Source organism: Podarcis pityusensis, assembly GCF_964106645.2.
Source record: "Podarcis pityusensis genome assembly, chromosome: 4".
NCBI lineage: Eukaryota > Metazoa > Chordata > Lepidosauria > Squamata > Lacertidae > Podarcis > Podarcis pityusensis.
In genome coordinates this window covers 26,730,633-26,745,514 of record NC_138027.1, presented here as the reverse complement: position 1 = coordinate 26,745,514, position 14,882 = coordinate 26,730,633, and the positions used below count along the sequence as shown (strand labels likewise).

At 42.4% G+C, this 14,882-nt stretch overlaps 1 protein-coding gene across 3 annotated transcripts in view; it reads right to left on the bottom strand.

The window, feature by feature from the left end:
• MTUS2 (microtubule associated scaffold protein 2) overlaps positions 1-14,882 on the bottom strand; it is a 307,230-nt gene that overhangs the window by 21,008 nt on the left and 271,340 nt on the right. For all 3 annotated transcript variants that reach the window (XM_081004039.1, XM_081004040.1, XM_081004038.1), the window contains one exon: positions 481-547. In XM_081004039.1, coding sequence (XP_080860165.1) covers positions 481-547 — 67 coding nt within the window. The remainder of the gene's footprint in view (positions 1-480; positions 548-14,882) is intronic.

The following is a 14,882-nucleotide window of genomic DNA, read 5'->3' as shown; positions in this document are numbered from 1 at the left end:
TACCATAAGGTCCTAGGACGGGTTATATGAGCTATTGCCTGACCATGCTGGGTAGTGTTTCTGGGCCTGACATGTTCCAAATTCCTAGGTAACAAAGCTTGTAAGTAACTACGCCATTTGTGACTCTTGTAACTCATCAATCTAAGGGTGACCTGAGCTTCATACCCAGTCTCTATGGCAGGCACAGAATGCAATTCAAAAGCAGGCAATGTAGATTTACAGGTTGCCATCTGCAAATAGTAAAGATAATGGATGATGAGTTCCACTGTGTATAGTTATGAACCTGTCTCAGCAACAACAAAGAGGTGAAATTATTGTTCCCCTGACAAGCCATAAAAACCTGTGATGAGCTTAAGGCGATGCCTTATTAGATCCACAGAGATTGCCTAGCATGACAGGAAGAAGAAATAAACCATTTTACCAAACATCTGTAAGCAGAAAAGGACATTTTAAAGATTGCTTATTTAATGTCCTACTTACCAACTTCATCTTTGATGTTTGCAAGCTCCGCTGAGAGCTCTTTTTCTTTCACAAGGGCGCTTTCGTTCTGTTAAAACAAAGAGCAGAGCAAGAATGAACAAAGTTCCCACCTAAGAGCTTGCACACCTTTATTTACAAAACCTCATGCAGTGAACTGCTTAATTCTATTGTCAACGGTTATTGAAGGTGCTTTAAAAAACAGCATATGCACAACCATAATTTTGAACTGTAATATTACACTCACAAAGTTTTCTTTTGGACAGTGTGCTCAAAGGCTCATTTGTCATGGCTTCCATGTAATGCCATCCTATGAATGTTTACTTGGGAGAATGTCAACTGTGTCCCTAGTGAATGAGTTTAGAACTGCAGCCGTAAGTATGGATTTTGCCCCTGTCTTTCTGGGCAGAGGGCCACACCTGAATGCTCTGTGTCTGAGCATTTGTTTGTTTGTTTGTTTTGCCTGGAGCTTTCCCTGCAAAAACCCGCTCTTTAACGCTAAATCAGAGCAAACATCAATTCCGGTTTTCTGCAGATCGAAGCATTATGCCTGACTTAAATGGCATTTCTGTAACTGAAAAATGTATAGGCTAGAAGAGACTGGTGTTATCATCTAATCCTCAAACTGGAACATTTCCAAAATAGGAAAACTGGAGCCAGCAGCTCATTTTATTGTGCTTGAGTCCATCAACTCATTTGATTGTGCTCTACTCCACAAAATACAATATTCAGCATATACAAAACATCATTTGTTTGCATGTTGATTATGTCCATAGCACACATAAATGACTTGCAATGCACACTGCATAGTAGTACAACTAGGCATCCATAAAATAATACACACACTCAAAATTTTATCTGTTTGTTCTTTTCACTATTTATATATTTCAGAACAGAGAACTTCAAATGACGGGAGAGATTAGACACATAAAACACATTTGTCTCGACCATACTGAAACATGCTTGTTAGAACGTAATGATTTTAGTGGGAGATGTTTCACAAGAGAGGTATGAATCACAGAAGATGCTGAAAGAGAACCCACCAGAGTGTGATTTAGTATAATAGATACCAGGAGCATCACCACAAAAGAACATAGATCCACTTTTGTATACTGCACTGCTATTCCTTGTCTTGTGAAGGATGGAAGAAAGAGCTGTACCGTGCTGGGCGAGGTCACCACTGATTAGAAGAAAAATAAGATCAGGAAGCTTTAAAGGGGTAAGAAAGCAGCAATGCCTTTTCAAGTTGCGACTAGAAGAAGCACAATAAAAAATGCAGTGAAAAAGAATCAGTCAATGAGTTGGCAATGCATAAAGAGAGGATGCTGGAATATTTGGAAATTTAGATGTTATGTCACATCTTATTGGAAACTGTGGGGTCCGGTCACAGAAAGGATTAAAAATACTGTGACATCTGGGAAATGATGGTGGCCGGTGATGACTCTGCATCCATTAGTCAAAGAGTGGCAGCATATTGCCAAATATGAACTATAGGAATGACTCAATGGCCAAGTTCTTAAGGAGGAATGAAAGCCTAATAACTCTGTCAGTGACAGTATTTAGTTAATGAACATGTAATTTATGAGAAGCGTTTACTCAGAAGTAAGACTCACTGTGTTCAGTGGGCTTGCTCCCAAATAAGGGTGCTTAGGATTGCAGTCTTAGGGTCTTTCTGAATAGACTGTATAAAGGGAATTCAGAAGCAGTTTGGATGGGTGGAGGGAGGCAGCGGAGGAGGAGGAGAAAAAGTTAAGATGGTCTTCTTCCTTGCACCAACATCACATTGGAGTCTGTGAGTTGCCTTAAGTGAAAAAAGAAAATGCTGACTGGGATGGTGAAGGCACTAAAGCCACGTTTAGTTTGAAGCTCATTAAACTGGCAACAGCCATTTTGGAAGACCCAAAATTCAGAAAACAGCATTCACCAATACAAAGTGATAAGCTATGATAAGCTATGAGAACGGCATAACAGTACAGTTTAGTGGTATAAAACTGATAAGAAAATAAGAGTATTAAAGTATAAGATTATAAAAATAAGATAATAATTAAGCAGAAGTAGTAAATATTTAAAGAACCAGAAGGGGAAGTTGAGGGAAGTCATGGGGAGGGGGGCGTTTTCTTTTTCTTTTATATGACAAATGTTATATTGTGTTGTTTGATTAAATATAAAACTGTAAAAATCCAATAAATTTTTTTTAAAAAAAGAAATTCACAGTTATCTTAGTTCAGCCTTGTGTTCTAGAACTTGTTTATCTGGGATTGCTGACTCACTGATGTTATCTTGAATAAGCAATGCTACCTTGACAAAGGCAAAGAATCTCAGACTGCTGTTAGTTTCACTCACTTTATCAGGCTCCTGTGTATCCCAGGAACAACCACACTACTGTTATTCACACAGTTATGAAAACATTCATGTCAAAACTTTATTATACCTTGCTCAGGCCCTATGGTGAAAACCTGGTTATCTAAATCACCATTTGCCAACCTGGTGGCTTCCAGATGTTTTGGACTAGGGACATGCTGGCTGGTGCTGATCAGAGTTGTAGTCTAAAACATCTGGACTGCACCAGGTTGGTGAAGACAAAAAGAGTCAATCATTTCTTGCTAAGTGTCTGCATACTGAACAAGGACTCGAAGGACGGTTTTTAACCTTGGCTCTATTTAGGGTGAATTAATAATGCATTCCCACTAAACGTGGCTTGGCCACCCAACAGCCCACACTTCACTGTTCTTTAAGAATACTGTGATAATATTAATAAAACCCTGAAAATATAGTTACTCCCAATTCTCCATCTCTATTTCCTCTCGATAAACAATACGCTTGAGGCCATTTCCTTTGCTTATCTGAAAAAGACCAAAGGACGTTTGGTGGAAAAGGGGAAAAGACACAAGACATGCTCTGCTTCCCAGAGCAGTTCAGACTGCAGTAAAAGGTCAGAAGCAAGAATGAACATTTGTGAAGTACAACTGCATCCAGGTAAGTATGATCTACAGAAATAAATTATCTTGGTAAGTGCCCCTCTCAGAAAGTGGCCAAGCTGGAATATGGAAATGCCCATCTGAATAACAAACCAGACGCAGAGATGGGAACCTAGGGTCTATCTGTACCCAAAACACAGTGCTAACCATTCTGGAAATGTCCTTCACAATTATTGGTAGGCTCCCCCCCCCTTTGCCTCAAATATTTGTTTTCCAACTCTTCATAATGCTTTTTGACAAAGAGCTGATGATTAATAGGATTAGATGCCTGACCTTGCTTTCTCTGAAAAAGTGGATAGGTTCAGTGTCAGCTAATCTTCATATCAAACCTCAGGATACCTTAGAGGTGAAGCATATTACAATTCCCTGACATGTTCCATTATCTTATAAGTGTGGGCTGTAGATATATGTGATGCAAAGGCAAATGTTGTGCTGATATGAAATGAAAAAGCCTTCTTCATCATCATGGTGTTGTTTGTGGATTTCTGTCTCAGTAAATAAAACCCACAGATCAGAGATGTTACTTTCATTTGAAAATGAGCAAATGCCCTTGAATATTTCCTCCCATGAATGCAATGTTAATATACCTTGGACCTCACACATGATATTATAAAAGTCTCAAACAAAAAGGCCTGAGACTGTTAAATTTACAGTTGTCATATATAATAAGCTTTCATTAAAATGTATCGGCAAACAAAGAAACCACTTTCGTTCCGAGCCTTCACAACCCCAAAATGTCTTGATTCAAACAATATGCTCTGAACCATACAATATGGATTGGCTGTTTTTAAAATCTTTTAATTTTTATGCTCACAGTCAGGTTGGCTAAAGAGCCATAAAATGTGAGATTTCTAAGTGCTAGTCTTGATCTTAAAAAGGTAAAGGTAAAGGGACTCCTGACCGTTAGGTCCAGTCGCGGACGACTCTGGGGTTGCGGCGCTCATCTTGCTTTACTGGCCAAGGGAGCTGGCGTACAGCTTCCGGGTCATGTGGCCAGCATGACTAAGCCACTTCTGGAGAACCAGAGCAGCGCACGGAAACGCCATTTACCTTCCCGCTGGAGCAGTACCTATTTATCTACTTGCACTTTGACGTGCTTTCGAACTGCTAGGTTGGCAGGAGCAGGGACCGAGCAACGGGAGCGCACCCGTCACGGGGATTCAAACCGCCGACCTTCTGATTGGCAAGCCCTGGGCTCTGTGGTGTAACCCACAGCGTCAACCGCGTCTTGACCTTAGAAATTCCTAATTCAATGTGATGACTTTCATTCATTGTTAGACTACAAGTCCCATCAGCTTCAGCCAACAGAGCCAATGCGATGGGACTTGTAGTCCAAGATCTAGAAGGCTATATTAAATCTAGCAATGGGTATTTCCATCTCCTGGAGGGCTGTAATTACCCACAATAATGAGAGAGTACTATGGCCAGCTCAATACATTTTGCTGCCTAGGACAATGGACAAGATGTTGGTCCCCCAATTCTATCAGACCAGATTGGCAAGTGGGTCTTACTTCAACATCCTCTACCTCACCTGAGACCAGCAAGTTAGCTTAGGAAGTGCAGGACAGGAAGCATGGCTCTGCCTGCTCACCACCTTTCTGCATCTGCCACCTGAGGCAGTTGCCTCCTTCTGTGGCATGACAGCACCGGCCCTATCAATTACCCAGCTGTCTGCTGTGGGGAATCAGGGTTGGCAGCAGCAATGGTCCCTGCTTGAGGATGCTGGGTGTTGGTGCTAGTTCTCTTTCCAACCACACTTTCAGTCATGGTAGTCTAGTATCACAAGCAGCGGTAACTGTGATAAAATTAACTGGTTTGTAAAAGGACTAGACAAATCATTGGTTGCTACTTGCTAAACGCAGCCTCCATGAACAAGGGCACTAAGTTTCCAAGTGGGTATAAACTGTTGGGAGCGGCCATCTCTTTGCGCCTTGCTTCAGAGGCATCAAAACAGAAGGCTAAAAACTGTCTGATCCAGCAGGACAATGCCAATGACTCTGGCATAAGGGCCCCAGGATGAGATTGCAACACAGGACATTTTACCTCCATCAAGACCCTACTAATGGTGGATTCAGATGATGGAGAGCTCCTTGAAAGCTCCTCATAGTAAAGGTAAAGAAACCCCTGACCATTAGGTCCAGTTGTGGCTGACTCTGGGGTTGCGGGCTCATCTCGTTTTATTGGAGCCGGCGTACAGCTTCCGTGTCATGTGGCCAGCATGACTAAGCCGCTTCTGTCGAACCAGAGCAGCACACGGAAACGCCTTTCTCAAGCTCTGGGAGGAAGACCTTTCATTGCCTACAGACAGCCACCCAATCTTAAACAACTCCTAACCCACAATAACACTACAACCAGACTTAACACGGACACTGGCACCAGAGCCTGCAATAAACCCAGATGCCAACTTTGCTGCCACATACACCCGGACAACACCATTACTGGCCCCAACAACATCACACATACCATCTCGGGACTATTCAATTGCTCATCTAACATTGTGTATGGCATCAAATGCCAACAGTGTCCTTCAGCTCTCTATATTGGACAAACAGGCCAAACCTTACGCCAAAGAATAAATGGACATAAATCTGACATCAAGAATCACAAAACAGAGAAACCAGTAGGAGAACACTTCAATCTCCCAGGACGTTCTATACAAGATCTCAAAGTAGCTGTTTTACTACAAAGGAATTTCAGAAATAGACTGGAAAGAGAAGCTGCTGAATTGCAACTCATTACCAAACTTAAAACCATGGAGAGACCTGGTTTGAACAAAGACATTGGATTCTTATCCCATTATACATGACTAAGCCATTTCTCACCTTCTCACCCCTTGCCTTTTCCTGTAAGACCTATTACAGTCGTTAAGAGTCGTCAGCAGGCTCATCTCAGCTATCTGCCAATCTCCCATTCCCACCACCCTTCTGAGTAATACCCCTCCCCACCTTCTCACTATATAGAAGGATCTGGCAACTTCTGTTTCAGTGTATCTGAAGAAGTGTGCTTACACACGAAAGCTCATACCAAGAACTAACTTAGTTGGTCTTAAAGGTGCTACTGGAAGGATTTTTTTATTTTGACTATGGCAGACCAACACGGCTACCTATCTGTAACGGAAACGCCGTTTACCTTCCCGCCGGAGCGGTACCTATTTATCTACTTGCACTTTGACCTGCTTTTGAACTGCTAGGTTGGTAGGAGCAGGGACCAAGCAATGGCAGCTCACCCCGTTGCGGGGATTCGAACCGCCAATCTTCTGATCGGCAAGTCCTAGGCTCTGTGGTTTAACCCACAGCGCCATCTGTGTTCCATACAGTGCTATAATTGCAAGAGGAAGTGGTCTCAATGGCTTAGAACCCCACTTCTGGTCATCTGAACCTGCCTGATGTTACCCTGGGATGCTCTATGCTCCAAATGACAAACATGTATCGAGCATGCCTGCAATGTCACATCCCCTCTCCAATTCTGAACTCTCTGCATTTATTACTGTTAATTATTGCACAAGCACTTTGCAGTGGTTTACAGTAATTATCTCTTTCAGCCCCACAACATCCCTATGGTCATTAATATGCACACATTACAAACGACGAGGCCTCCCAGAGAGTTCATGGCTGAACCCAGGTCTCCTTGTTCCAAGTACAGCAGACTCTGTTTTGGCTCAAGCATTCTCTCTCCCTCTCTGACAAAATCTAATCAGGTTTGGGAGGGGATGTGCTGCTTAGTCATAGCTGCACTATTTGGAATGCCTCTGGAGCAAAGGCTTCCTTTTCTTAGCATACTGGGGGAAGCCACATAGCTCCTTTAATAAATATTTCATCTGATTCTCCAGGAAGGCAATAGCCACATTTTATTGCATCTGGGATTAAAAATGATCTGCCATCTGTCTTTCCCATAAAATATCTTAAAAACTGCCCCTGCAGTAGATAGCCAGTCACCTTCTTCCCTGCCCCCACTGTTCTTTTTAGATTGAAGTTTACAAGCCCAACTTATCACCACCGTTTCCCCAAGAGTGCACAGTTTGCCGAGTTCTTTATTAAGCCATACATTTTCCTTTACATGGATGGCAACACACCGCAAGCTATACTTTAACCCAATAATCAGATCGAGAAGAGGAAGCTTCAGTTTGTTTTTCAGTGGATTAGCAAGATCATCCCAGCCTCAAACAAGCCGAGTATTTCTGCCAATGTCTTTCCTATTAAGCAAATCAAAAGCTGGTGCACATTTTCCACCTGGTTCCATCTGTGAGCTCACAATGCCAAATTAACGCTCACAGTGGTAAAGAATGACAAGCTGTGTGTTAGAAATAACTCAGATTCATTCAGCTACCTGTAGATACTGTTGTGAACTCTGTAGTGACAATCCATGACACATTTCAATTCAACACGCAAAAATTCAATTCCACCCCACATTCCCCTGACACAGAAGAAGAGCGCAGCAAACAAAATAAAATTTAACAAATGAAAAGCAGAGGCTGCCAAGAGAAGACAGATATTTGCCATGCAAGCAAACCACACATCTCAAAATGCAAGCTACAATCCAATCTGCATTCCACAGGTAACATTAACAGAACACAAAAGCGAAACAACAAATCAAATCAGCTCCAAATCCAGTAGGTCCCCAGTATGTTACTGCTTCATAAAAACGTAAGTGCTTCAGTTTTAGACTGCAGGGTGAAATGATGCAAGGCACTGCAGTCTTAGGTGAATCTGACGGTTTTGTTTGGTGCTAGCGAATGAGAAGTCAGCACATTATATAAAAAAAGATGGACATCATCACAGTCCCTCTCCCCATTTCCCTCCTTCCTTCCCTCCCTCCCTCCTTCCTTCCCAGTCAGCTGCAGCTTGCAAAGCAACATTCTCAACATTAGCTAGAGGAAGAATAAGAGAGAACACAAGGCTAGCCGTCACAGCCCTTTGGATTAAGTAGGAAAAAAGGAAGAGGCAGAGTACCGTCTTGTCCAGGCACTGGAGGCAATAATAAAGCTTGCAGCAGCACTGGCCCATTCTGGCAGGCTGGCTGGAAAAGCGGCCAGCTTCATTCAGAATGTCAGGGGGTTTAATTCCTAAGCAGCAGGAAATGTCTTTAAAAAAAAAAAAAAGGACGAGAAGGAAAGGAAGAAGATGGATTGCTGACAACTGACACAACTTGTGCGCTGTGTGTGTGATTCCTCTCCAGCTACCTGGGTTTTCCTCTTATTAACTTCAGGAATGCAGGAGGAGGCGGAGCAAAGCAGAGAGCAGCATATCTGAATCCTGGCAGGGAAATAGGAGAGAGGGAGGGACGGTTTTTTGCCACTGGACTCCTCCGCAGAAGGAGGCAGATCAATAGAGAGAAGCCAACGGAATATTTGATCAGTTTCATCATCCTCTGAGGACACCCAGCTGCTCCTCCCTGCAAAAAGTCAGCGGTCACCACACGTCCCCCTGCCTAGCCCAGCCTACTCCTGCATCATTGCCCAATCTGCTGCCTCCATCCTTGTCTGCAGCAGGAGAACGTCAGCTGGCTGAGTGGCTGGAAGAGAACGGGCTGCAGCCGAGTGGTGGAGCATCTCCTTCACATGCAGAGGGTCCCAGGTTGAACCCCTGGCACCTTTGTGCAGGGCTGAGCATTCCCTCTCCCCCCTCCCCTGGCCTGGGGAAGCCACAACCAGTCACTTGAGGCACTACTGACCTAGTTGGACCAATGAACCGGCTCAGGGTAAGGCATGAGAGCTAAGTTTACTGAGAATGCAACACAAAACAGAAAAGGAGGCTATGAATTCAACAGAGAAAGTATACAAAGCACAACAGTACATATGAGAGGCCACCGTTCCATGGTAGAGAACATATGTCACGCACGAAAGTTCTCCTGTTCGATCCGTGGTATCATCAGGTTTGCTGATAGCAGGGCTGGCGAAAACCTCTAAGCCCCCGCATTGCTGTTCCCAGAGCAGACAATATGACTCTTTCTTTTTCTCCATGGTACTATATATTTGGGATGCGGGTGGCATTGTGGGTTAAACCACAGAGCCTAGGACTTGCCGATCAGAAGGTCAGCGGTTCGAATCCCCACGACGGGGCGAGCTCCCGTTGCTCGGTCCCTGCTCCTGCCAACCTAGCAGTTCGAAAGCACATCGAAGTGCAAATAGATAAATAGGTACTGCTCCGGTGGGAAGGTAAACGGCGTTTCCGTGCGCTGCTCTGGTTCGCCAGAAGCGGCTTAGTCATGCTGGCCACATGACCCGGAAGCTGTACGCCGGCTCCCTCAGCCAATAAAGCGAGATGAGCGCCGCAACCCCAGAGTCAGCCACGACTGGACCTAATGGTCAGGGGTCCCTTTACCTTTACCTTTTACTACGTATTTATGTTTCAACGTAAATCACTTGGAGACCTTTTAGGTAACAAGCGACTCTGTATCTAATAATGCTTAGTTTGATAGATCAATGGCCTCACTTTGAATACTGACCATTTAATGAATTATTTAATCTCTATACCGCTTAATTAATATATTAAAAAATATCTTGGAGAGGCGTACAGAAAACTGAAGCAGCAACAGACAACATACGCAAAACATTACAAAAATATACAGTTACATATAAAAATATCACACCAGGACAAATTTACTAATAGATATAAATGAATCTTCCTTCTGACACACCCTCCCTCTCAGCCTCCAGGTTCTTACCCAGGGTTCAAACAAACTCTTAGCTCACCCACAAAAGTCTCAGGATGAGAAGAGTTACTGGAAGCAGTGGACCTCACCCTAGTCTCTCACTCTAGACTTGCTTTTGCAGATGGTACTGCCTCAGGCTTCCCACAGCTGTGTCCCATTCAGCTGTACTCTCCATTCCCAGTGCCAGGTGCAGCAGGTTTGTTGAGTTTCCCAGGGATCCAAATGATAATAAAAAGGTCCCCCTCCACTAGCTACCTGGGTTATTAAAATATTAACATAAGCAGAGCTGCTATCACACAGCAGTTCATGCTGTTTTCCCAATATTTCCATAACTCTTAATTTATGCATTATATTTGAGCTTTCACATGATGTAGTAAAGCTACTTCAGGAAATGCAACAGAATATACTGTAAGTTTACCAATCTATTTCTATGTTATTTGCTTCCAGAAAGAAATCCGTTTGCAGATAACATGGAAATGAGTGCTAAACTTGCACTAGAGTCTGCTGTATTTCCAGAAGTGGTTTTTATGTCATGTGACAGCTCAAACATTATGCAGAAATGAACAGTTAGGGAAAGTTGGGGAAACAGAATAAACTGCCATGAACGCAGCCTTCCATAAGCTTACGGAATGATGTGAACATACACTGTAAAAGCTCTTAAGTTTTGCATTACTCACTAATAGGGACTAGAAGAAAATTGACTCAGCCCATTGAACCAGCCCTTTCCCAGTCTTCACACTTTTCTGAATGTTGTAAATGCAATTGTTGATGGTTTTGGATGGACCATAATACACATTTATTATGCGGCAATGAACCATGGTTGTTAAAAATTGGTAATGGGTCAAAGTTCTAAGAGGGAGAGAAGGGCCATGGGTCAGTGGGGGAACAAAGAAGGTTCCAGATTCAATCCCTGGCACTTCTAGGTAGGACTGAGATTTTTCCCTGTCTGAAGCCCTGGAAAGCTGCTTCCAGTCAGTGTTAACAATATTGAAATAGAATGGACCAGTGGTCTAAGTCAGGACAAGCCAATCTTAAATTCAGCCCTCTGTTTTCCCATATCAGTTTGTGGGTTTCCCCCTTTAAGTTCTTGTGAAAACTCATCAGCATTTTTTTAAAAAAACAGACAAATTTTTGTATGCAATTTTACCTGATGTACACATTTCTGCACAACATTTCACTCATATGATGCCTTTTTGCATGCTGTTTTCATTAATATATGCATTCTCACGGACATTACTGCAGTATATGCATTTTTTTGTACCGGAGAGTAGCAGTGCAAAATTTAGAGAAGTGAGTGTTTCCAATGATGGCTGTGTGTTAGCGTGCAGCTTGGTGAAGAGTGAATTTTGTAGGCTTGCCTTCAAATGCAAACTGATGAGCGAAATTATGGCGCAATGGGTCAGTGTCTGACTCTTAACCAGAAGGTTGGTGTTCAAGCCCACCCAGGAATGGCTGTGGGCAATATTCTTGCATCGCAGGGCATTGGACTAGATTAACCCTCAGGGTCCCTTCCAAGCCTACAATTATGAGAGTCTATTATTTTCCCTTGTCACTGTTTCAAACCCAAAAAGATCAGAGTGTCCTCATCACTTGATGGTCAGGACCTACTGGCACTTTTAGAAGACCTCATTTGGTGGGTTCAGGGGAGCAAAGGTGGTAGTGGCACAAGGCTCTATGAAGAGCTGAGGAAGCAGCCTGGAACCATGTTAACCAGGAAGCCTACGGGAGGCTCCCTTTCCATCTATCAGAAGGGACTGTGCAGGCCACCTCCTCCCTTCCGCCTCCAAAATAGTCTCTGCAATATTTTGTGTGGATTTCAACTAATTAGATTTTCCTTTTTCCATGTCTACCTAGACATGCTTTATTTCTTTATGGCTACGTTAAATACATAATGGAGTCCATAACAGCTTATGACCAGGTTGTGAAGCACATTAGCATGCAGGCATAATTAAAGCCTCGCTTGAAAAGGCTTGGCTTTGCAGCGATGTTATATGACACTGCAATGCAAATGATTAGGATTGCACTTTAATTGCATCATTTCACCACAGATCCCCGGGGTTTTAAAATGCATGATGTACCCCCTTCCGATTTACTCTGCTGATTTTGTTTCTTTCTCTAATACAAGACACTAAAGCCTCAGTTTTGGTCCACTTCTTCTAGTCATCAGATTGGCATTGCTGCCTGTGGGTTTGACATCTCTGCTGAATCACTTGCTCCTTCCTTCCTTCCTTCCTTCCTTCCTTCCTTCCTTCCTTCCTTCCTTCCTCATTCTACTGTCAAATTTACCCTGACCGTATTTACCCCTCTATCTTTTTCTCCATTGTTTCAATTTTTGTCTCTATGGCCTGCTGTAGAGATAGCAGTAGCTCTCTGTAGCCTATAGTTTGGAAATTGGAACACAGACCCAGGAACACATGATCCTGTCTCCATTATTCTCCTTTTCCCTTCTTCTGGTTGGACTTGACCATGGTTTAGCATTAGATTGGTACCATCATGAACCATGGTTAACACCAACTGGGAATTCCACTATAACTGTTGAAAGTTCAGATTGCAATCTAAGAATTGTTTTGCTGTTAATTGTGCAGGCACTAATTGCTTTGGCAAACCATTATCTTTTGGCACCAGTATCTTTAATAGTAAGACAATAACAATGACCTACCTGACAGAGTTGTTACTAAGCTTACTGAGGTCATTCATGTAAATAAATGATTTACTCTGGCCACTAAGCATCAGAATTATTATTATCCTTCCCTGCTCTACACATATGCTGACTTGTTTTCAGCCTACTCTTGAGCTGATCTCATTTTATCCTATAGAACTTGCACATCTTCTATAAAATTCTCAGTGAACTGTGTCTCATAAGTCAAACTTTTAGACTGTGTTCTCTGCTGTCCTGAATCCCAAAATGGTCTGCCCCATCTGATCTGATAATAGGATCTGTCTTTGGCTACACAAGCATATAGACACACAGTTCAAAGGATGTTGCACTTCAAAGCTATAATCATGTGCTCAGCTATAAATGTCTAAAGTTCAGGGCGGAATAGTTTATTTTAGGTCTGTGTCAGTTCTGTATCATTCAGAAGTCTGTAGTGTTTCATCTCTGCATCAATCTTCAATTTTAAAAAATAAACTGCACATTTACATCTAAATGCATACTTTTAAAAACAAAAATATCACATTTCTAAATGCATTTTGTTGCAAAGTATACATTTCTAAACAAAAACAAAAAACTGATTATAGTACATACTTTGCACCAAGACTTGCGTTGCAAGTTTTGCAGAAGTGAAAAACCCAAAGGTTAACTGTATTCTGATGCATCCATTAGTCCAGGAGGTACAGATAAGGTCAAATAATGTCAGAATTTGCAAAAGGAATAAATAAACAAAGTCCTTGGGCATCCCTAGCTTAAGCCTCATTCAAATTAATGAGGCCAAGTCTGTATCACTTAACCAGTGGTACCTCTGGTTAAGAACTTAATTCGTTCCGGAGGTCCGTTCTTAACCTGAAACTGTTCTTAACCAGAGGTACCACTTTAGCTAATGGGGCCTCCTGCCACCACCACGACGCCACCACATGATTCATGGTCTCATCCTGAGGTAAAGTTCTTAACCCGAGGTACTACTTCTGGGTTAGCGGAGTCTGTAACCTGAAGTGTCTGTAACCCGAGGTACCACTGTACAGTTTATTTCCAAGCATCCATTCAGAGGCTTACATTGTTACTTACTCAACTCAGTGTGTATATATAATGCAATATATATAGCAGAGTGTAAACGAGAGGAAAACCTCTCCATGTAAATTGTTCATAACCACTGCTCTGGCAGAGCTGTGACCAGGTCATTTTTTCCTTAAGCAGCAGAAAATATTCATAATCAGCTTTGGTCCCCTAATCACACTTCGGAACATGTCTACAAAACCCCATAATCCCTGAATAACATTCACAAAAAGAGGCCTTGTCCACCAAATACTCAGTACACTTTTTACGTGGTCCCTTTCACATGCACCTAAATGGAACGGAAGAAGCTCTTCTGCAGTGCAATTCCATATGTGCAGCCACATGGTTTTCTGCCATGCGATTCTCTAGGTTTCTGGAAATGGATGACTAACAATCCTGATGCAATGTTCTCTGATGCAACAATGGCTTTTACCGATAGCACTGCTAAGACAAGTGGCACTTTAATGAACCGTTTTCATACTGAGTCTCGTCACCTCTGAACCCTCCTGCCCAGCTTGTGTTAAGCTTGAGAATGAAAAACAGTGATATAAAAATCCTGACCATATGAACAAAGACAAAAGTTCATTTGTGATTCTAAGGTCATAATGGGTGCCATTTTCTTAACTGTGCAATACACTCAGGCTCTGAGTCATGAAAGGTTTATGTCTGCAATGCAGGCAATACTTCTTTATTTTTACAGTGAGAATAATAAGAATGTAGAGATGGATTATTAAAGCAATATTGTTAGTCGGCTGTCTTGTGGATGGACAACTAACAAGTATCTGCAGTGTAATCTACTCAGAAACAAGTCACAATTCAATGGGATTTGCTCCCATTGCAGCCTTAATATTCTTTCATGAATTGGAATGCCTTCCTAATATATTGAGCTCACCCTCTACCTACTAAGAGGGCAGAGAAGCAGGTGGGGTTAGTTTTGCATGTTGAATGTAGCGAATGAAAGGCAGAAAACAGTTTATCTGGATTTTTGTAGCCTTGAGGGCTTCAACAACGGGAATGTTAGACCTGATGCCTAATTTTTAGGCATTTATGTGAGTAAACAAAGC